The 21,300-nt window shown below is 43.9% G+C and overlaps 2 protein-coding genes across 2 annotated transcripts; both read right to left on the bottom strand.

Moving 5' to 3' along the window:
• Window positions 1-8,150: 8,150 nt before the first annotated feature.
• LOC115678400 (coleoptile phototropism protein 1-like) lies at window positions 8,151-10,902 on the bottom strand. Its single transcript, XM_030601787.2, has 3 exons — window positions 10,252-10,902; window positions 9,756-10,092; window positions 8,151-8,977 (listed from the first exon to the last, which is right to left on the bottom strand). The coding sequence occupies exons 1-3, from the start codon at window positions 10,674-10,676 to the stop codon at window positions 8,420-8,422; spliced, it is 1,320 nt and encodes a 439-aa protein (XP_030457647.1). The 5' UTR covers window positions 10,677-10,902; the 3' UTR covers window positions 8,151-8,419.
• Window positions 10,903-11,890: 988 nt separating this feature from the next.
• Window positions 11,891-16,625, bottom strand: LOC115678367 (plastidic ATP/ADP-transporter-like). Its single transcript, XM_030601741.2, has 5 exons — window positions 15,256-16,625; window positions 13,646-13,900; window positions 13,181-13,324; window positions 12,738-13,085; window positions 11,891-12,490 (listed from the first exon to the last, which is right to left on the bottom strand). Exons 1-5 carry the CDS (start codon window positions 16,015-16,017, stop codon window positions 12,128-12,130), a joined length of 1,872 nt encoding a protein of 623 aa, XP_030457601.1. The 5' UTR covers window positions 16,018-16,625; the 3' UTR covers window positions 11,891-12,127.
• Between the last annotated feature and the right edge of the window lie 4,675 nt (window positions 16,626-21,300).

Raw genomic sequence — 21,300 nt, 5'->3', positions numbered from 1 at the left:
TGGAAAAAAGAAGGAAGTAATTTTTACCAACAGCAGGTCCAAAATGGATTTTTGAAGACTTTTTTTTGTCCTCTATTAGCAACCTTTTCGGGTGGGTAGCAATTGAAATCCGCATCCGTTTTCACTTGAACACGAAATCTCAAGCAAGAAAACATGTGTTTCCGACCCTTTTCTTGGAAAGGTTTTCTCAAGCAAGAAAACAGTTTGTCTTTTCAGATAGATTGCTGTAACAAGGAAAACGGTGCATGATTCCTAAACCTTTTCCCTCCAAATTTCACTTTGAACGTGGAAAAGTGCACATCAAAAGTTGGCTCCATTGGATGGGGTCGGACATAGATCTCACGTGAACTTACATTCAGCTACGTGATCAACCATTATGAATTCGATCGACCTGGTGAAACCGAGTGTAAACCACAAAATTCTTCTTGCTGGGGTCGGACGTTGATCTCATGTGAACTTAACATGCAGCCGCGTGATCAATCGAGTTCACGTGAGATCAACGGTTGGGGAACGGGATCCAGTGAAACCTAGTGTAAACCGCAAAATTCTTCCTGAATGTGAAACCGAGCGAGAGAAAATGTTGGAACCTTTGGGCCATCTCGCCGGATTGCCCCAGGGCGACCCTTGCCTAGGCCTCGCTAGCCATCGCCTGTGGCCAGCAACGGGCCATCAGATAGGACGATCGTATGCATCATACGATATGGGACGATCCAAAGGGGGTCATGAAGCTTTAATTAATTAATTCAATGAAATCATGCTAAGCACGATTCACTCTAAAGCGGGTTAATTAGTTACACTTTTGGCTCCTGAATTTCGAGAACTATCTTACTCCATATCCCTCGCCGTTTGATTCTTTGTCGATTCGTCCCGAACACTTGTTTCCAACAACGAAACTGTCAGCCGCCGCCTTCGGAATCTGTCTCTCCTTCAGGTACGATGTTTACCCACCTTGATACAGCACAACGTGTTCGATGGACTTTAGCCTAAAATTTATGATTCCCTCCTCTTAACTTAGAAGCATCGAAAGCTTTCGAGATTGCTCGCGCGAGATTTGTCGCGAAGTCTTGTTGCATTTTTCGATATCGTCTTATTCCTTTGCTTCAGGTCCGCATTTTTCGATATTACGGCTTGTACATGTGCCAATTCAGTCCTAAATTTTTTAGTTTTACCAATATAGTCCTAAACTTTTACGCTAAATTCCAACGTAGTCCTTCCGACCACCGGTTGCTTCTGAAAATTGCTAACATGGCGGTGTCCAGTCCTCGCCGGCCGTCCTATCAGCGAGTTCCAGCGGCAATCGATCGAAAGGATTATATTGAAATTTAAGACTGAATTGGCAGCTATACAAACTGTTTTAGAATTGATTGGTAAATTTTCCCTGGGTGATCATCATCGTAGTCCACGCGATCGATGAATCGAACGCCTCAATAGAAAAGTCTCTAACTAATCTGGCCAATTAGAATTCAAGTTTCACCGAATCGCTGTTTTGGGGGATTACAGCTGAATTTCTGGAGGGGTTTGAACTCTGAAGAACGACACTTTTCTTAATCGCACGTGCTTGACTTGTGGGATGCTGCATGACGTAATAGCTGCTCAAAGAAGAAGAAGATTCAACCTGTGGAAATTACAAATCCCGCAAAAGATGGGGCATTGAATTGCTCGAATCGAATCGCCCCAAGTTCAACCCATTCATCAATCCTTTTCTCAATTTTGCGATGTGAAGTTGTGATCCATTGCTTTTGTAGCAAATGCATGGGAGGTTCCATTTAGTCAGGTTCGCTCTTCTCTATTCTTTCGGCCTCAAATCTTTCTAGATCCCTATTTGACTCCCCGATTATAACATTCCACACGAGACTTGACGCCAAAGTCCAGCCTGCCTTTTCGTTTTGTTTTCTTTTCCCCTTTAACTCGGTCGAAAGTTTTGCCGGCAAAGCAATACGAAGAAAAGGGTCTCCCGGATTAACGTCGTCAGATCCTATGTAAGCGCCGCTCCGGGCATGGAGTGACTTGGTTTGTTGAGGATCTATTGAAATTAGAATCAAGATCAGATGAGTTGGTAAGGCAATTGAAACAGCTAAGTGCTAACGATAATTTGGACCGCTATTCTTGGGTCTATGTCACGATGTCCTCATTAATTTTTCTCGTACTACCATCGACGGTCTGACTTTGACCGGACCCAAAGAAACTCGATTGCAATTAAGGACTTATAATTAGTTTTTTAGCGGCGTTTCCAAATTATGTCAATTGTAACTCATTTATCCAAAACTTTTTCTTGTGATATAAAAATCTCAAATTTATACATATGTAACACATTTACTCTCCGTCAAGATCCCGTTATATAATTTTTTAGTCAAAACAATCTTATTTTTATTTCAGTTAAGTCATGTGGGCGCCATGTCGACACCGTTTGCCTTCCGGCGTCCATGTAGTCAATTTTTTAACGGTTCTTATTGACAGAACTTTAACGGGGGATAGATGTCACACGTGTTCAAATTTGAGATTTTTGGTGTTAAAAAAAATTAAGATTCTATGCTCTTCATTTAAATAAAAGGTATCTGTGCACAACGGTCGCACTCGTTAGTGACCAAAAAAAAAAGGGTCTGGCTATTAGCTAAGCAGCCTAATTGATCAATTTATGAAAGCTAGCTATGCATGATGCATAAGTATTAGTGCATCTGCAAAGGTTTTAATCTCTCTATCCAAACAGTCTCTCCAGTAAGACGGCCCGGGATAAATAACAACTCGAATCGGAAACACGGATCTTGACAGGATCTTCCCCGGAATAAGAAGTAGGGTTAATACCACGAAAAATCCTAAACCGATACTCTTAACCCCAAATTGGTACATTTGTGATAAATTTACCCCAAACTAATTTTTTGACCACCAAAAACCTCAAACTGGTACACCTGTCAACTACCACATGTCATCCAACTCAAAAATTTGACAGTAAAATTTAACGAAAACTAACGGAGGGTAAATTTATCATGGTATACCAGTTTGGGATTTTTTGTTGTCAAAAAATTAGTTTTGGGTAAATTTGTCATAGATGTACCAGTTTGAAATATTTTGTGGTATTAACCCTAAGAAGTAACAATTAATTTCCAGCGACGATGACCATCCGGACAGAAAGGGTAGAGTCAAGGCGGCCTGCCGAGGGCGTCATTCGGGGCCCTCATTACTGTCCAGCCTTTGCCACTGGGTACTACTAAGCTTTGATTATAGGAGTTTGATATCATCATGCTAAGCCGGCCAACCGAGAGCGCGATTTGGCCTTATCGCTGTCTGTCCTTCGCGACCGGGGTTATCGTATCGCCCTTAGAGGACCTTGATTGGCTTGGCAGGCTTGCTAAACCGGCCGGTCAAGGGCATTCTCAAGGGCGAACTGTCGGAAGAAAACCCGATTCAGAAATTGCATTGTTTACATGTATTCTCCATCGCATGACGAATCCTGCAGAAACGCCGGTGGATCGTGACGATATGTAGAGACAAAGGAGGACTGTTGCGTGCGTGCGTGCGTCGTGATAGCTTCCCTTCGTCGTTTCCTTTGCGGGCAAAAATACTGCCGGATGGAGAAAGAACCCCCTGCCTTTTGGAAGAGGAAAAAAAAACACAGATGACAAACCGACAATCTACCTTCCATCTTTCGGGGGTTCACAAGTGAATTTTGTTGCCGAGTGCCTCGACGACACTCTGTTAAGGAACCGGACAGAGAAATCCCACAGTTTGCAATGTGTCGATTGAGATCGCGATACGTGTTAGTTATTGCTTCAGAACGTGCGGTGTTTTGAATCGAGCATATCAAATAAGGGTTCATGCTCATCTTATGGTTCCGCCAATCATTAGTTCCTAACCATGGGGGCGAATGGAATCCGATACATAAATCAATTAATGAAAGAATAGAAACAGCTCTGAAACCCATCGTAAAAAGTAACTAAAAAAAAGGAATATTTTTTGGAAATGCTCAATTTGTATGAAAAATATTCTGTCCATCCGAATAGAAGTTAAAGGGGATATTTATGCTCAGCGCGTCCTTTATATGGAAATCAAAGGATAGGGGACCGTTCCCTTGAAAACTCGCTTTAGATATGAAACTTTGAATATTCAAAGATGCCCTTGTTATTCTTAATAAGATGGCGCGGTAACAAATCGATTCTTCCAAAGCGCGCCGGTACCAACGGGTATCATCCCCCCTATAACGGCGACTTGTCCGGATGAATCGTAATGTTTACCATAGCAAAAAAAAATTGGACAGGGGAGACATAAATGGCACGTCCAGGTAATTACCATTATGTCTTAGTTTGACCGTTGATAATCGATATGACTGATGTGAGATACAAACCAATCGCCCCACTTGCCCGTTCATCCATGGGACCGATGGGACATCATACTTTTTGACCCTTACATATATTCGAACCCTCTCTCTAGACTTCTTTAACATTTTGCTCGCTTCCAATGAACTCCGTTTCTAATATTGCATCCATATCGAAAAGGGTATCCCAAGCCCTAGAAGGCATTTCGTGTCGCAATACATGTGACGCGATCGTAACATTGAATTGAATAGGTGAGATCGATTGAATCAAAATGTATATAAAAAGGTTTTTGCTTTCCTAAAAATTCGATATCAGTCGAGAAATCCTTTCAAATTGAAGGACGAAAAATCTATCGGTCAATCTTCCTTGTGGACTCCGATAATTCCTCACATCTTCTCAGCTAATTGACCTTTTCTTTTTTATCTCACTTCTCTCTTTTATGTATATGTGTGTACGGTGCTCATAAGAATCGAACCCCGGATCGATACTCTCCAGCCTTACCCTCCCAATCCCTTTACCAATAAGGTCGTATGCCTGTTGGCACAGCCGATCGACGGTTTACTAATCATTCTCAATCATATGACTAAGAGAAGTGAGAAAGGGACGGAGCACATTGGATAAGGTCCCACCAATTGACATTCAAATTTGGCTGTTCCATTATGCTTCTAAATCTAGGCGCCCATTCAACTTGGAAAAGGACGAAAAATCTATCGATCAATCTTCCGTGTGGACTCCGATAATCCCTCTCGTCTTCGCAGCTGACTGACTTTTTTTTTTTTGTCTCATTTCTCTCTTCTATGTATATGTGTGTACGGTGCTCACAAGGATTGAACCCCGGATCGATATTCTCCGGCCTCACCCCTCCAATCCCTTTACCAACAGGACCGCATGCTTGTTGGCACAACCAATCAACGGTTTACTAATCATTCTCAATCATATGATTAAGAGAAGCAAGAAAGGGACGGAGCACATTGGATAAGGTCCCGCCAATCAACATTCAAATTTGGCTGCTCCAATATGCTTTTGAATCTAGGAGCCCATTCAACTTGGAAGATGTAAATTTTTTGCATTGTTAGATCTCAAGATGCTGACTAATCCTTTCGCTTTTTTGGCGACGCGGTCCTATTCGACACAACGAACATAGTTAATCTGGCCACGAATTTACTTCGAAACGTAGCAACGTGCATTTTGCCCGAAACACGTGTCGTGAATGTTCTTCGAGACGGCCTTTGCTTCCTTCTGGCAATGCAATCAATGGTTAGATTGCGTTTACCTCGACCTCGTATTAGCCCGCCCATCTTGTGATTAGAAAAAAGTTACCTAGAAGGACGCCAAATCAGCTTCTTCGGAGATCATATTATATGCGATGCATCATGTGCATCCTACCAAAAGGAAAGGTAGAGTTGCAAAAGTACAAAGGACAACGCTCCAAATCGTCAGCTTTCAAGATTCACGATCGCACGCTTCATCATCAAGATAAAGGAAAGGTTTTTTCATTGGCAATAGCGGGAAAAATTGATAACCCAAAACAAAGTTACCCGTTGCGTCACTACGATCGAATTTAATCAAAGCGGGCTCTCGAGTATTATCGTGTTTTTTTATCGAATCGAGTTCGAGCAAGAGAGTTTTGGCCAACTTTAGTATGCTGCATGATACTCCTCGAGGAATATCAAAATCCAACACTAGTTTAAGGAGGTTTCTCAACTACGTCAGCGACGAGTAATTTTCTTGGGGAAGAGAGGGGAATCTAGCTCCCTGCCTAAAGCTCAAGGACACGTCCTGCTTAGAATATGCACAGCAATACTAGTTCAGAAACTATTTATGTTATTTTCTCCTTTAATTTCCACCCACCAAAGCATGGCAGATTAGTGCAACGACGCTGACATTCAACTTTGCTAGGTCAAGAGTTCGACCTCGCTTGCGATGATGTGGTAGCATCGACTCCTGAACCACTAACCTGCATTTTTAAAACCGCGATGACAAGCTCGTTCGTTAGGCCGAGTACTTATGGGTCACTGAACATTCTGCAGCATGCAAGCTCGGCGGGTACGCTGACGGGAGGAGGTTGCTGCGCCGTTCGCCATTTCCCACCCTTTGGTCTTAGAAGAAGAGAATGTTTTCAAAAAAAAGCATGAAAATAGAAATCATACTGCTCTTTGGCTGCCGCATGAAATTGATTTATCGATTGGCTTATATTCTGCTAATTTTTTGTAACACGTACCCATCAATTATATACGTGCACCACCCGCCTAGGTGGCGCTGCTGGAGCGCGCACTCTTCCTCTCGTAAAAGGTTGAGTGTTCGAATCCCGGGTGTCGCAGGGTGACTTAACCAGTGCACGTGTGTGGTGGCTAGCACGTGTCGCCCCCAGGGTTTACCTCCCGGCTATCGGCCGTGTGGGGATTCCCTGGGTCATCAAAAAAAAAAAATTATATACGTGCCTTTTGGCAAATTTAGTTGTATTCATTGATGAGCAGAATTATCATGAACTTTCCTGCGAGTCAGCTTTCATACATATGTGTTAAGATTTGTCCGTGCCGTGTGGGCCGGGCCGACTACCGGTTGATTGGGTCCATTTCACAAAATGGATTGAGAATCAAGATGCACTTTTTTATCCCTTACCGGACCCATCTCCTGAAACACATTAACAAGAACCAATGTATGCGTCAAACTTGTTACGATTAGGGGTGATCGGTGTTGGGGTGTGGTTCATACTCCCAGCGATAGGATAGCACGGGAATCCTGCTTCCCGGTGAGCAGGCGGGGGTTCGAGGGGACCGCCTGCCCCTTGAAAGCCGGAGGGTTTTTTATATTTTGAATTCGTGATTTTATTAGTAGTTTCGACTTGGACCCATGAATAGCTATTGGATATATTTATATATATTATCTTTCTCTTGTAATTGAAGGATGTAACGGAGAGGTGCGATGTGCTAATTATAGTGGAATCCTCAGCTGGACGTAGTCCTAATTTAAGGGTAAATCAAAATAAAACATTGCGTCTCAAATTCTCTTTCTCGTTTTTTACTCTTTACTTTCTCTGTGATTGTGCGGCGAATCCTAACAATCGATTCCCGATTAGGTCCGGTCCCACTTAGGAATCGCGAATCGAACCAGAAGGACCAGTTCCTAGTTTCTAGAATCGAGAACCGAACCACCTAGTCCTGGAATAAGACCGGATCAATTAGTCCGATCCGATTCCCAAGTGGTCCAATGGAACCGGTCGCAAATAAGGAGGGACAGAGTGCGAAGGACAAACTCAAGAAGGAGAAAGACAGAGAAATAGAGAGACCGGCAGCAAATGACGAGGATAGACTGCGAGCGAGAGGGACGGAAAAAGCCGAGAGCGAAAGGCATGAGAGGGGAAACTATAAAGAGAGGGGCAAAAGCGTGGGAGGTCAAATAGAAAGAGAGGGATGGGAGGGGAAAGAGCTGAGAGGGAAGACCTCAAAAGAGGGAAAGGCATGACTCGTGAGAGGTGAAAGGAAAACTGGAAAGTGGAAAGAGAGGGAACGACTAAAGAGCATTAGGGTTTCTTTCTTTAAAGATTTTAAGAAATAAATAATAATAATAATAACCGATCCGATCCAGATAGGCAGTTTCACTCCTGGAATCGGGAACCATACTGAAAATCACCGGTTTCAATTTTATGGAACCGGAAAGCAGACCGCTACCCTCGGGAACCTTAAAGAACCAATCGATTTAGTACGGTACGGTCCAGGCAGTCCCGTTGCTCACCCCTAATTCTTATATCTTGCCTAATTGGGGGTACCACTGCAGAGTACAGCAGGTAAAAAAATTTCTGGCCTTTTGAGGCCTTTACATCAGGTCATACCAAGTAACTTTTGAACATGAAATGACATTTTATTCGATTTGCTGTCGATATGAAAAGAACATACACAAGCGCCGATCGGATGGATGACGTACCTATAGTGCCACCAGATCGCATTATGGGATCGAATTCTACGTACACATTCCGTGCATTCACATGCTACATCGCCTGTGTAAAATTTTCTTTTCGACCGACGGAGAAGCTGCGGAAAGTTAGTAAGAAAAAAAATCACCCACAATATAACTAGATGATCATATATGCAGAAGCACAATTTACTGATTTAGGGCATGGATTTCCTGCACTTGGGATTGGGAGGAGTCCTGCCTTTGACCAGCCTGGTTTTCATGTTGACAGGCGTGAATGTCCCGAAGCTAGCTTCGACTCGATCACCTTCATCGGCCCTCTGGACCACGCCCACGTTGTTCTTGACCGAGCTCGGCACCAGCCCTATCTTCTTCCACCTGAAGAAGCCCTTGCTCTTCTTCTCCAGCATCCTCTCGATCTGCGCCTGCATGCCGCTGCACTGGCTCTGCAGCCTCGCCACCTCCTCCCTCAGCTTCCGCACCTCCGCCTGCTGCGCGCCCGCCTCCCGCTTCGAGAGGCACCGCACGGTGGGCTCGAGCCCGGCCATGTTCGGGCTCCGGGCACCGCTGAAGGAGCCGCTCCAGTCGTGGTGGCGGCTCAGCTTGGTCTGCTCCGAGAAGAGGACCTGGATCACGGCCCGCACGGGCAGGCGCTCGTTCTGGGCCGCGTGGAGGGACGCCTCCGGCGAGAGCTTCCGGCTGTCCATTAGTCCGCACAGCCTCTTCCTCTCTTGCTTCGACACATTCCGATGTGCCTGCAGTGATCGGAAGACAATCATCTCATCCTTTTATGTTTGTCTATGTACATGACAACCTATAAATTGTGGGTGATTCCAGTTGGACTCACCAAGTTTACCCAAGATTTGTCGATGGAGTGATTAGTTAAGTAAGTCATTTTCGATTATACAACACAAATCTGCGACGTTACTCTGTAAATCGACACTGTAACGGTGATTGACAAAGGAAAAAAAGAGGGAAATCGAGTAGAGTTTTCTTCACTTTTCTCAACTTAAAAAAGGTGGAAAATGGAAGGAGGCCGAATTGAAGCATCGGGCTGCCGGAAATTTTCCAAGACACGAACAGGGTCACCGTACGTGCAATTACATGTTTTTCGACAGTACGTATCGTAACATGATAAGATAATTTTATGACGCATGACGATATTTTCATGCTTAATTACAACGAGGCGTGTCGCGTGAGTGTATTATAGAATTGAAGTCCTATCTCAACCATCCCCATTAGGCCACTTGCCAAAAGAAACCAGGACAAACGATATTGATGTCATTTGGACCTGACCGTATATAAGACCAAGGGTTCTGATGATTTACGCATATATCATCTGATGTTTTACAAGTGACCACGCCCATTTTCACCTTCTCAGCTACTTTTTCATCCCCTTGGTCAGGTCCAATATTCGTTAATTGCCGATCGCTATAAGTAGGTACGTTCGATTCCCTAGGGGCATGTGATCGATTTTGACATCCTCTGACATTATTTGTCATCTTCATCAGGCAATTAATAGAACGGACTCACCTTGAGATAGGTGTCGATGGCCCTGTACAAGCCGTCGTCGGACGACCGAGCAGGACCGGGAAGAGCGCCGGCGAGAGCCACGAACTCGCCGATGCTCAGGTTCGAATCGACCGCAGCTTCGGCCAGGTAACAGTCCACGAGCTTGGCCACTTTGATCAGCGCGGCCCCACTCTTGCTCCCGCCGCCTTCGACCTCCAAGCTCACGAACCTCATGACCAGCCTCAGCACGAGCTCGACGTCGAGCAGCGTCCCGCATGTGTGGCTGAACGACGGTATCATGAGCTCCTTCAGCGAGGCCTGTTCCAATTGCCATGACACCCTCTTCTCTAACTCTAACCTATAACCCCAAGAAACGTATGTGAGGGTATTTGCCGTTTCGTACTGTCGAATTGGGCTCTATAAGTTTATAATGTCTCGAACATCTCATACGCAATTTCAATTTGACCTTCACGTATCCAGTAATAATCATGTGTATTCAGTCGGTACTCAAAATTACCTGTAACTCGGCTCCGCGCCGACCATGTTGGCCGTGCGCAAGAGGCGCAGCAAGAAGTTGCACGAGACGGAGTCCCGCTCGGGGGGAAGGATCCCGACAAGTGTCTCGACGAAGAACCTCTTCTTCATCCACGACGCCGTGGCACTCTCAGGGGAGCCCTCGAACTCGGCAAGGGCGCCACCGCCCCCCTTCTCGGGGAAGTCGTCGGCGAGCTCGGGGAGCCACTTGGAGGCGTAGTGGGAGATGATGGAGCCGACGAGGTCAGGGCGGACGTCCTTGGCCTTGACGGCGGCAACCGTCTTGACAAAGTAGTCCATGTCGAGGATGCATGCGTCGTTGAACCAGCAGTCGGCAGCCATGCCCGCGTACTGCTGCACGTTGACGGCGGGAAATGCGACGGGTTCCTGTAACGTCTGCTTCTTCATGCGTTAGCAACCGGTGAGGCTTGTGTGTGGTAGAATTTGAGAGAGCCAAAAAATTTTGGTACTGGCACAAGGACGAGGAGGGAGTGGTTAGGAACGAGACGAGCGGGTTTTGGTTGACGTTCGAGAGTTGCGAGAGAGGATAAAGAGAGGGAGAAGAGAGGAGGCCATCTCTTTCAACACCATGTTGGTGCTTTTATGAGTTTTGGTCGATTGAGCCACAACGTATCTTTGGAAGGAATATTTGCACATTAATGGAGCATTGGACCTGTCAGGAATCTCAGAGCAAAACAGTACCATTGGGGAGAGGGTTGGGGCGGCATTATACAGGATACAGTACGGTACGTGATGATGGGCGTATTGAGGCAGAATTTTCAGTGATGGGTCAATTTGATTCATGGTAATGGTGAGTGAACTCGCAATGGTGTGAAACAATGAACGAGAGCAACCTAAGTATTTGTCGATTTCGGGGAATTTCGTCGAGCAGGAGAGGAGGTGGTGATGGCCCAGAGGAAATGTGTCCATTCATAATGTGGCCAAAGCTTTTCTACGGTCGTCCGTGAGCTTCCATTTTTCATGTTTTGTTTGTTTGCTTGTTAGCCTAAAGAGCTAAGGCTGCACAGATTAGGCCCAATTGGCCCAGGCCAGCGATTCTTCAGGGGGGTTTATATTGGGAGAGGAGACTAAGTGAGAGCAATGTTGTCGTGGCATACTAGAATTAGTTCTACAATTTGGTTGAGGAGTTGAGGTCCATGTCTCTTTTAGTTTGCATCTAACCAAAAGATAGACAGAACCAAAAAATGATCAAGGTATCGAGAGATTCTACCACGCCGGTCGGAATGGCGGGAGGAGATTGTCTGTCGGGTGTTGTAAGTTACATAACACGCGGTACATGAAGATCCGGCGAGATGTTGAGTGATTTAGCTAGGCCTGAACAACCTAGCGAAGCTCGTAACAAGACCCATAAAAACGACGCGGGTAAATTGGGTGAGGTCACAGCTGAGATCGCGCATCTCAATCGCGTCAAAGACTTTGGTCCCAACCTCTGGTGGCTATGAGTTGCTCAGTCGAGACTGAGGTTGCAACCTCACTGACGCAGTGGTGGCTGCCGCCGCCGCCGCCAACCTTGACGATCACAGCTAGCCATACCTTTGCATTACTATGGCCGGTGAAACGATGTTTGAGAGATTAGGAGGTGTGTCTCAAACATGTCATACTACAGTAAAGGCAGATCTTTTCATTCACATCATCATCATGAAAAAATTCTCTATGATACAATGACCTTCATCTAGCAGAAGCTTTTATAAATTTTCAAGTAAAAAGAGCAGTCTCTGAGCCAAAAAAATAGCCGCTTCAGTAACCATTTATTTCTATAAGAGAAACAAATCCTACAGCCAGCAAACATCGCCAAGCATCAGCATCACTCCATTGTAGAGTGACGCGAGAAACATGAATTAATTGCGAGGCATCGAAGTCTCCGATGAACTGCTTGCCGAGTCGCCAGTGGCAGGGTTCAAAGTCGAGCCAGATGCCAAAGAGCCATTCCCGCTTTCTGTTTGCGGCACGACCGGTATCTTAACTTCCTCTCTCTCCATCTCCTTTTCAAGCTCTTCCTCTTGGCGCAAGGCATTGAACTGGGTCTCAAGAGACCTAGCCGCGGCTAACCATGCAAGAACAATCACCAAAAGAATTCCCCCCAAGTAAGGAGTCGAATTTGCAAGCGATCCAAATGTTAGGATCATGAATTGTTGGATCAAAGCACCGCCAGACTTGCCCAGTGGGTTACAGACGACATCAATGGCTGCTTTACCTTTAACCTGAAGAAAGCATGTCACGGGCTAGTTGAGAAACAAGCAAGAAAAATAGCTTAACCTATTTCCCTCATCCTGAATATTGTGTCATTTTTCTCTCTGATCTCCGGATCATACTAGTTCCTTAAGGTGTTGTATCTTTCTTGTATTGATCAACAGTAAATAATTGCACTCCAAGATCTACATCGATTCTAGGAAGTATAAACCATTAATTTGAGATGATTCCAAAAGCACAAAAAGTGAAAATCCAAACCTTAGTGTCTTCATCGAGGGGAATGTACGCCATCTCTTTGCAAGGGTCAAATAAGCTGTACTTGGCACTTTTGCTGAAAATATTTTGCAGTGCACCCACGTATACAGCGGCCAAAAGAGGGGTCATCCCGAAATTAGCTAGAGCAGGGGCAAGCGGATGGCCAAACAATATCAGAGAAAAGAATCCAATTCCTGTCAAAAGCAGGACGGTCGGCGTGATCTTGGCTGCGACTCCCCATCCATATTTGTTGAATATGAATTGGCTAAGCAACATCATGGAAAAGGTCATTATGCCGGTTGCAGTCGAGAAATCGCCCATGAAGGAAGAATATTCATTTGGACTGGGAAACTGCACAATCGAGAGAGATGGAATTTGGAGAATTATTAGTACATATGTCAAACTAATGCTGGAGATGATAACAGCAGTTGCTACATGAAACTTACCTGCGCTTTGAGCTTTGATTTCCATGTAACTTCAACAAGATTGATGCTAATACCATAAGCAACCACTAATGTAGCGAGATCTCGGATGTATCTTGAAGATACCAAGAACTTCACACTCTCCATTGTTCCCATCTTGGGCTTCTCCTGCAAAATGTCGTCGAAGTTAATGCCTGAATGCATAAATAATGTAGGATTGGAAAGAACCTGCTGCTCGGTTATTGAAATATGCAAGGCACATCCAGCAAAAACTACACCAGTGCAAGTTGAAGAATATAATCATAACCTTAACACTGACTCGTGTCACAATAAGATAAAGACAATCCTCACCAAGATACCATGATTATGCACACCATGTTGACATGATTCTAGGGGCGAAGAAACCACTCAAGAGCAAGCTAATGATATAACACCCAGGTGCTAGCCAGTTGATGTAACTATATGGAAATGAAGTTCTTTAAGATTTACCTTCTTCTTCTTGCTACGCGTTGGAAGAGGAACGAAAGTGTTCACCCACCAGTATAGGCCACAAATTGCGAGCCCCATTACCACCACAATTGTCATCATAGCTTTCAAGGAGATAGCCCAGCCATCGACTCCAGGACCCAAATTCTTTCTCATATTAGAGAAATACTTCACTGTTCGGCCAGAGAAAATAAGAGCAACGTTGGCCCCAAGTCCAAACAGAGGGTAGAACCTTTTGGCTTCTTCAACAGTGGTTATCTACAGTAAAGCAAATCATTTTGGAAACAGAAGGAAATACACTCATTAAGCCTCAATCAAAAGCATGTAATTATGTACGATTTTTCATAAGAATGAACCTACATCATTGATAGATGACACACAATAAGAAACATTAGCTGTAAAGGATATTCACTTCAGGTCCTAAGCAACATAAACAGCAGAAAGAGAACAATAGAAAACTTCCTCTTGCTACTCTATAACCATGTATTTTGGCTGAAGACTTGCTTGTGGAGGGAAGGATGCACTAGGCAATATTAGGTATCTCAAATTTCTCAGTCCTTTTGTTGCTTGGGTGCCTATGAATTTCAGATTACAAGTTAAAGAATTACTTCTCTCTATTAATCTTCTCACAATGAAGGACGTCAACAAGAACCGGCATGCAGCCGCAACTTCTTAGTATTTACTAAATTTTCATCCATCTCAGCAATTAGACATAAGAATCTAATTCATGCTCGTAGCAGCAAGGTGATTCATAATGACAGGCTTTCAAAGTTCTTATCTTCAATCATGGCTCAATTTGGATACACTAAATCACTTTGGAACAATGAACATGAGAGATATTACATACAAAAGTATCACATGTCAGAATGAATTTACTACTGATTTTCGTCAGAGATATAATAAACTATTTCATGCCTTAAATGATCAATTAAGAATATCCTATTTTATTTCAAATTCCGTGAGAACCCAATTGTAAACAAAGCTACCTGAGAAATTTAGTAAAGTTTCACATTCAAGAATGAGAGGCAGGAGCAAACTGTAACATCTACCTACAATATTTCCCAATATCCACAGATCCCAGCCTCATCACTCTTGAGGGGAATGAACTCCAGAAAGGATTCCACAACCCGGCATTAACAAAGATAGGAAATCCTTAGGTTTTTCTTGTATTACCACTCAGTTGCATTTTCAGCTATATGAGAGTGAAAAAACCAGAAAGTGGCTAAGTGCTCTCATGATTTACAGAGCTCATTATTTTCAGGAACTAATAGGATATAAAGTGCCATCCTAAAAGTTGTGGGGGCATCCTAAGAGGACGTAATTAGTTCATAATTATAAGATATACATTCCAACCAACTTCCAATTGCAATTTACTTTTATTTTCCTCTTCCTTAAACAGGCAAGCATCAGTACTTTTAAGCTTACCGTAGGCAACAAATAAGCAGGAATCTCAAACAGAACTTGTTCTCTAAAGCACATAAATTAACGGTGAAAGAGCAGGACTTGAAAAGCATAGCCATCTTTACTAAAGCCAAGCAATTCGATCCTCTTTTTCCAAATATCCAACTCAAGAATTAATGTCCTCAGGTCGTAAAGGAAAAAAAAAGTCTAACCTGATTGGCAAATCCCCAAAACAGCACAGAAATCACCACACTTCCCCACAGCTCAGCCATAACATAAAACAAGCAGAAGCTCCAGATCCTCATGATTGCAAGAGGTCCAAGAAACCTAGGACCCAACATATCAAGAAGCTTGTCTGCAAAGGCTTCAGGGTGGATATAGTTGCTGAGAGGGTACAGAACAAATCCAAATGCCCCAAAAAAGGCTATGAAAGGGACAATCACTGAATAGAAGAGGGCTTCCTTGGAAAGAACATTAGCCAATTTCGTGTACAACAACATGAACCCGACCGCCATGGGCAAATTCACCCAAGTCTTGAGGAAAGGTATGATTTCTGCACTGCTCCCTTTGGCAGTCACCACCAGCACGTCCTTTGTGTCCCTGAGAATTGTGTAGTTGAATAGAATGCAAAAGAACATCAACCCTAGAGGGACAATCTTCTTGAAGGTGACGGCCTCTAAGCCCAGAAACTTGGGCTTCTCTGGCTCACTAAAAACAGGCTGACCATCAGCACCTGCAGCTGCTGCCTCAGCCTTGCAGATGTGAAAGGTCCTGTTTTTCTGGTAAATTTCACCAGGCCTTGAGATGACACCATTGAATTTCTGGAACCCATTTGTGGAAAGAGGAAGGGCAGAGAGACTGTTGGGTTTGATGGACAAAACTCTATGCCTGAGGCTCTGGGATGGATTCAAGAACCTGCTTCTGGGGTTTGAGGGTAGTGAGAGAAGGCCTTTGGTCTGTAGAACTGCCTCCATCTCTCCCTCCCTCTCCCTCTCCCTCTTCCTCTCTCAAAAATCTCCAAAGCTTCAGGATTTCAAGAGGAGAAGATGAGAAAGAAAGACGGAGAGCAAGAGACAGGGTGGTGGCAAAGATGAGAAGACTGTTCCCTAGGAAGAGGAGAGGGTGCCTATTTCTCCCCGAAGAAAAATCTTCACACCACTAAAGGAAAGATACCAAACCCTCAGCCTGCCAGGCTTTACCTGGAAGGACGGAAGTTAAAAAACTGGCAGAAAATCTTAACTTTGTTTAATGATCAGACCGTGAAGATCCTTTCTGACCGTCCGATGAACGGGGGCAGTCTTACTGCATCTTTGTCTGTTCGATTAGAGCCAGAGAGCTACCTTAAATTTTTACAGCCTCCATCCCCACCCACAAGAAGGCAACCCCTTTCGATGAAACATCAACGTAACATAGAGAAATGAGGCTGAGAAACAGAGAAAACCCACCCAAAAAAAAAAAAGTGTCTAGAAAACAACAAACGGTCAAGAAAAGAGAAGAAAAGTATCTCCAAAAAGGGATCTTTGCGCAGACAGGTGGTGCGCAAGTGGAACACGTGAACGGCCTCTCCCTCCCCCTCTCTCTTCGTTGCCACTCGTGTTGTTGGTTTGAGTCTGAGCGACCCCGGGGATATTTTCCTGAGTCCCGAGGCCACCGGTGCTTCTCGGAGATGTGTAAGCTGGTTTTGGTCTCGTGAAAACAACGTGAGAGATGTTAGAAGGCGTGAATCCATTGATTTCCAAGAACCCACCCACCCACCGACCAATCCGTGTACTCCTTGTCCTGTCCTCTCACATGCAATCTCAATCTTCTGCTTTTTGTGGGCGTGGCTGGTCAAATTTCTATTGGCGAGGACTGCACGGCGCGCCACCCCTTTTTTTTTTTTTTTTGTAACCGAGAATTCGTCACCATTCCTCGGGGACAAGCCCGCACAGGTAATCGGGGCGCCTATATGGTAAGTGGTCGAACGGGAAGATGACACGAATGATTTCAGAACTTTGATGCTACGCACAATATGGTTCCTGAACTTTTCATCTGTTTAATGTGGTCCTTAAACTTCAGCCTAATGTGCAATGTCATCCCTGAACTTCTAATATGTTCAATATGGTCCATGGACTTTTGTTATATGTTCAAGTTAGTCCTTGAAATATATGAAAAATGTTCAATATTATCTTACCATTGATTCAAGTTCAGAGACAATATTGAATATTTTTTATAATCCAGGGACTAGATTATACAAGTATTAAAAGTCCATAGACCATATTGAATAACTTGAAAGTTTAGGGACGGCATTGTACATTAAGCTAAAGTTCATAAATCACATTGAACGGATTAAAAGTTCAGAGACCACATTGCACATTTGATCAAAGTTCAGAAACCATTTGTGTCATTTTTCCATGGTCAAGTGAATACGTACAGTATGAAGTTCAATTTTGATGGTCTGCTTTGCCTTTCTTTAAAGTTTCTTCGATTGTTTTATGATTTAGTCTTTCCATACAATCGATGTATCAGTATACTCGATACAAAATGAACGATCTTGATGTTGACGATCTACCCCGTCAATTCTTATTTGAGTAAGCCAAATATCAACTCCAGCGAACTCGTCTCGACTTGATGACCTCTTTACTCTTAAGTTATTCCATTTAGCTACTCTTATTTAATCAGGAGAATAATGATTTGTCTATATGACCAATGACTCGTCAGTATAAGAAACTAGGTGGTTGTGCAAAGGATACGCATATCGTTCCTCATCCTTCACCCGAGAAGAATAGACTGCGTGATAGATTTCTGTTCAACATTCTGTTCTTTGAAATTGAAAAGTCGAAGATCGGGCATCATCACGTTTCTACCTCCCGCTATAGATTTCGGAATCGAGTCGTGGCGAATTAGTCATGCGAGTTTGTCCTGTTCCGTCTTCGCATTCTCTAACTAGCTTGCAATTGCTTCTCGCTCTTCATTTCGATCTAGGAATGCGACACATTTTGGACACCAAGTGTTTCGCATTCCGCAATGGACAGCTTCGGCCCCGCAAGCGCGATGGGTTTCTTCCGAGCTTCCTAATTCAAACGACGACCATCTTTTTCCAAAGTCAAAGTCCAGTTGGTTTCCAAGGTAGGTTTCGCTTTCTAATACCGTCCTCTGTTTTTCTTCATGAGTATCAAAGCCGACCTCGTAAAAGCCGCAAAAGAAAGCCTACTCGGCGACATCCTCATATAGTTTCCTAGGCCTATACTCCCACAAATGCGTATGCACATCTTGATGGGCAAATGCAATTTGAGTTTTCAAACCTCTGCTCAAAAAAAGTCTAGTCGGAATTAAGGGTGCGCGAGTGGAACGAAGTCGCCTCCACCCGAGACTAAGGTCGGAAGTGGCCTTATCAGTTTAGTTCCAAACTGGTTTCAGGAAGAACCGGTTCGCTTCTCATTTTCGATCTAGAATCGATTTTGGTCCTAGATCATGAACCGGCCCCACTGCCGACTGGGCTCTTGAAATCGATTTTCTCTTTCACCTCGGCTGCGTTGCGACACTCGACGAATCGCTTTGCCAGAACTAACTCTTACGTTCAACAAAAGAACTATCTTACAGTAAAGGTTTGATTCTCGCAAAAACAGAAGAACCTGAACATTCATCAGGTTTCAATGGCCGACTGACAGATTGATCGCCCTCAATAAAAAAGAAGAAGAAGAAGAGAGAATCTGTATTTATTCATATGGTTCACCATGACTAAGAAACTGGTACTGTGTATATATTAGTATAAGATTAATAAAGCTGCTTGCTCATGCACGAGGAGGTCAAGACGTTGCTTTTCCCAAGGGCATAGAATAAGCAGAAGTCTTAGAATGCACGACTCTTCCTCTTCCTCTTCCTCTGTATTGCGTGCTTTCCTCTGTTTGGATGTTGGAACGCGTGGCGTTTTCTGGCCGCTTTGTTCGGCTCAACTTGCATTTCCAAGCGCTGACTTTCATGAAATGATATTTTCATTTATGCCTTGTGAACGAGCATTACTTGGTAGAACTGGAACATGGGGGAAAATTCGATTTTCCAACCCAATAATTACAAATCGTTAAGAATGGTCGGGTCGGTTTGTTTGTGTGAACGGATCGAACGTCGTATGGCGAAGTGGTTGATGACAGCGGCGACTTGTTCGTGTATTGTGATCGGTGCGGGTATTAGCACTAGCCGGCGCCAGAGCCGGGGGCTCGTCCTACGTTGGGAAACATTCTCATACCTGTATCAAACCGAACAAAAATAGCATACGCATTATGCGATTTGCCATTTCTTGAGTAGAGCTTGTTACGACTAAAGAATTGATCAGGTTGATTAATATGCACAAAAGATGAATTTTCAATTGAATAAAAAAGCAATTGCTTGTATAGGAGATGGGCTGCCAAGACTAGGGGTGAGCATGGGAACCGAACCGAATCGGCCGGATCTGAGCGGTTTCCTCAATTTCCAGTTCCTATAATTTGGAACCAGTAATATTAGTACGCTTCTTGGTTTCATGTGTGGATCCACCCACCTGGACCTCTCGGACCGAACATACATATATATAAATTCTTTTTATTTTGAAACCCTAATTCCCATTCTTTTCTCGCGACTCGGTCATCTCTCACGCCTCTCACTCTCACTTCTCTCAATCACGTAATGCTCACGCCTCCCTCGTGGTTAGACGCCTCTCGCTCGCGTCTTCCTTGCAGCTTGACGCCTCCCTCAGCTCTTGCTTGAGTCGTGTCCCTCTCGCTCAACGCCTCCTTCTCACGGTCTCATCCCAAGACTTGACTCTCACCTCCCTCTCTTGCTCTTGCCTCTTCTCGCAAGTTCAACAAACTGATTGTGACCACAATTGCATCTCATCAACGTAAATACTCAATGCTCTATTTTTTGCCCTTTTTTGCGCAAAGTAGAGGCTAAGAATTACAGTTGAAATTATGTGAAATACTCTTCAATTTATGATTTGTTAATGATCTCTACTCATTTGGATGTTGTTGTATAAGCTTGGATCAAAATAATTGCTTCAATGTTGCGTTTAAATCTCGTTTTCAAACTGATCACCGTGTGTTCGTCAAAATGCATGAATGAAATATGTGAACAAATCTGACAAGTATTCTTATCCTTAGTGTCTAGATTGATACCGTTGGTCTAATTCCTAGGTAGGTTCAGAACGAGGTGGGCCGATTCCCCATTCCACCCTGGAACTGATCACCCGTAATCGAGACCTCATTGGATTTGGTCCGCGAAGGCAATATCATTGCGAACTAATTAAAAACTTTCATAACTTGAGTAATTTAAGGACTTCATATAAACGACAAGCGAGTTGTCCATTGAAGGTATCATCGGCAGGCTATTATGTGATACGTTGGGGTAAGAATGAGGCTAGGAATTCACAAACACTTAAAAAATTACCCGAATAATGAAACTGTATATTATCAAGAAGAAAAAGGAAATTGCAAAATAGAGTCCGCAGCTTAATTTTTGCAATGCTCGATAAAAAACAAACTTCCTCCTTTCACATGAAGGAGATTCCTACATTGGTGGATCCACATTATATGAGAAATAATGAATAGGCCGAACCCAATAATTTCTCCAGGCCACGATCTTCACAATCAAAATTATGGATGGACCCGCAAAATTTCACCACGTGCACGGCCAATTTAGACACATTTTATTCGTGATCAATTGAGCGTGTCATGTCGAACGTGAAGAGATATGTCTTCTTCCTCATTTTTCCCCCGGTCCTTCCCCTTTTGGGCCGGTTGCGGGCAAGGAGGGATTCGAACCCCTGCCACACAGTTGTGCATGTAAACGGTAGAAGATTTAGTAGCTACATAGCCAGTGATGATGTGGGAGTCTATAAGCGCAATTCAAATTTAAGATCATGGAAATCAAGATGGTCCGAGCATATGTGCCCGCTCGAGGACGATGAAGTAAAGGAAAGCATATGATAGCATCGGTCACTTCAGCCGAGCTAGTTCATTACCCTAATGACTGTGTTTTAATTAACCATTTGGCTTGAAAAAGAAATTACTATGGAAGGGGCAATACAAGCGGAGAAAATTACATTCAATTATGACTATATGCAACGAATCGTGCTTAATCTTAGATCTTCAGCTTACAGACGGGTCGAGTCAGAGGAGTTCACCGTGCGAGTATCAGAGAGATAAAAAAATTTTACCACGTTGAGAAGTATGAAACACGAGCGCTGTAACATCCACACGTGCCGATTCATGGTTACCGGAAAATTCCGAGCCGTGTAGAATGTC

The sequence above is a fragment of the Syzygium oleosum genome, unplaced genomic scaffold (genome assembly GCF_021117445.2).
Source record: "Syzygium oleosum isolate NSW1041296 unplaced genomic scaffold, Sole_v2.1 Sole_v2.05, whole genome shotgun sequence".
NCBI lineage: Eukaryota > Viridiplantae > Streptophyta > Magnoliopsida > Myrtales > Myrtaceae > Syzygium > Syzygium oleosum.
Note: the sequence above shows the minus strand (reverse complement) of the source record. Positions and strands in the feature narration are given on the sequence as shown.

Bases quoted from the DNA above. Each gene is read 5' to 3' on its own strand.
- LOC115678400 (XM_030601787.2), bottom strand. From the start codon at position 10,676: ATGAAGAAGCAGACGTTACAGGAACCCGTCGCATTTCCCGCCGTCAAC. The intron at 10,093-10,251 runs GTAATTTTGAGT...TTGGGGTTATAG, and splicing joins GGCGCGGAGCCGAGTTACAG to GTTAGAGTTAGAGAAGAGGG. The intron at 8,978-9,755 runs GTGAGTCCGTTC...CGATCACTGCAG, and splicing joins CCATCGACACCTATCTCAAG to GCACATCGGAATGTGTCGAA.
- LOC115678367 (XM_030601741.2), bottom strand. From the start codon at position 16,017: ATGGAGGCAGTTCTACAGACCAAAGGCCTTCTCTCACTACCCTCAAAC. The intron at 13,086-13,180 runs GTAAGTTTCATG...TCGATTGTGCAG, and splicing joins AATCAAAGCTCAAAGCGCAG to TTTCCCAGTCCAAATGAATA. The intron at 12,491-12,737 runs GTTTGGATTTTC...TGCTTTCTTCAG, and splicing joins CCCTCGATGAAGACACTAAG to GTTAAAGGTAAAGCAGCCAT.